General features: G+C 66.9%; 1 protein-coding gene across 1 annotated transcript; it reads left to right on the top strand.

Annotated features, from left to right (window-relative positions):
* Positions 1-5: 5 nt before the first annotated feature.
* On the top strand, positions 6-1,090 carry PYGO2 (pygopus family PHD finger 2; the record flags this gene model as incomplete). Its single annotated transcript, XM_008628755.2, has 1 exon — positions 6-1,090. A coding segment is annotated over one exon (633 nt), but the record flags the coding sequence as incomplete, so codon positions are not given.
* Between the last annotated feature and the right edge of the window lie 107 nt (positions 1,091-1,197).

Here is a 1,197-nt window from a genome sequence, read left to right as displayed (position 1 = left end):
CCCCGGGGGGGCATGGCGCCCCGGGGCCACCCCTCAGCCCCCCCGGGGGGCCAGCAGTGGCTCAGCGCTTCAGCCAGCCCAGCAACCTCTTTGGACAATCGCCCATGCAGCGCCCCGGGCAGAACATGCCACCCCTGCCCCCCACCGCCAGTCCCTTCCCTGGGGCGGATCCCAGCTTCCCTGCTAGCAGCGAAGAAGGGGGCAAGAACCCTCCCCCCAGCACCTTCGCCCAGGAGCAGCACTCGGGCTCCCCCGCCACCGTCAACGGGGCACAGCCTGGCTTTGCCCCCAACAGCGCTGGCCGCAGTGCCAGCACTCCGGAGACCAACAGCCTCCCACTGCCGCCCCCCGGAAAGGCCACCAGCACCTCAGGGCACCAGCCACCACCGGGGCTTGTGTACCCCTGCGGGGCCTGTCGCAACGAGGTGAACGATGACCAGGACGCCATCCTGTGTGAGGCCTCCTGCCAGAAGTGGTTCCACCGAGAGTGCACGGGGATGACCGAGAATGCCTATGGGCTGCTCACCACTGAGGCCTCTGCCGTCTGGGCCTGCGATTTCTGCCTCAAGACAAAAGAGATCCAGTCGGTCTACATCCGGGAGGGCATGGGACAGCTGGTGACCGCCAACGACGGCTGAGCCACCATTCAGCCGCCATGTACAGCTTCCCCCACTGATTTAGGACCAAACCCCCATTTTTTGTAGCTGTTGCCCCCACACCAGCCAGAGAGGCACTGCCATGCACTGGCTGTGGCTGCTCGCCAGGCACTGCCTGCCACCGGGACCCACCGGGGGATCTGGGACGGTGCTGGCCATGCCGTTGCCAGGCCCCAGTGCAGCGGCTTTGGGAGGGCTGAGGCTTCCTGGTGCTCCGCAGTGCTGCCCCCAGTTAGGTCACTGCCCTTGCAGGGGGCACCTCCTCGGCTGTGCAGCTGTCCTGGTGCCTCCTTCCACATTCACGGGGCAGTCCCGGTGCCCCCTGCTCCGGTGCTCGGAATGGTCCCGGTACCCGCTCCCCACCCCAGCTCCGTCCGTTTTAGCCAATCGTTAATGGAAATTTTTGTACCGTCGTTATAAAACTCTTAAACGCGCGTCTCGGTGTCTGTCCGAGGAAGGCGTGCGGGGGTGTCGGTGGTGTCCGGTCCCGGGGGGGGCGCGGGGTGGGGTGCTCGGTACCAGCGGGGCCGCGCGCGCTCCC

The sequence above is a fragment of the Corvus brachyrhynchos genome, unplaced genomic scaffold (assembly GCF_000691975.1).
Source record: "Corvus brachyrhynchos isolate BGI_N302 unplaced genomic scaffold, ASM69197v1 scaffold122, whole genome shotgun sequence".
NCBI lineage: Eukaryota > Metazoa > Chordata > Aves > Passeriformes > Corvidae > Corvus > Corvus brachyrhynchos.
Note: the sequence above shows the minus strand (reverse complement) of the source record. Positions and strands in the feature narration are given on the sequence as shown.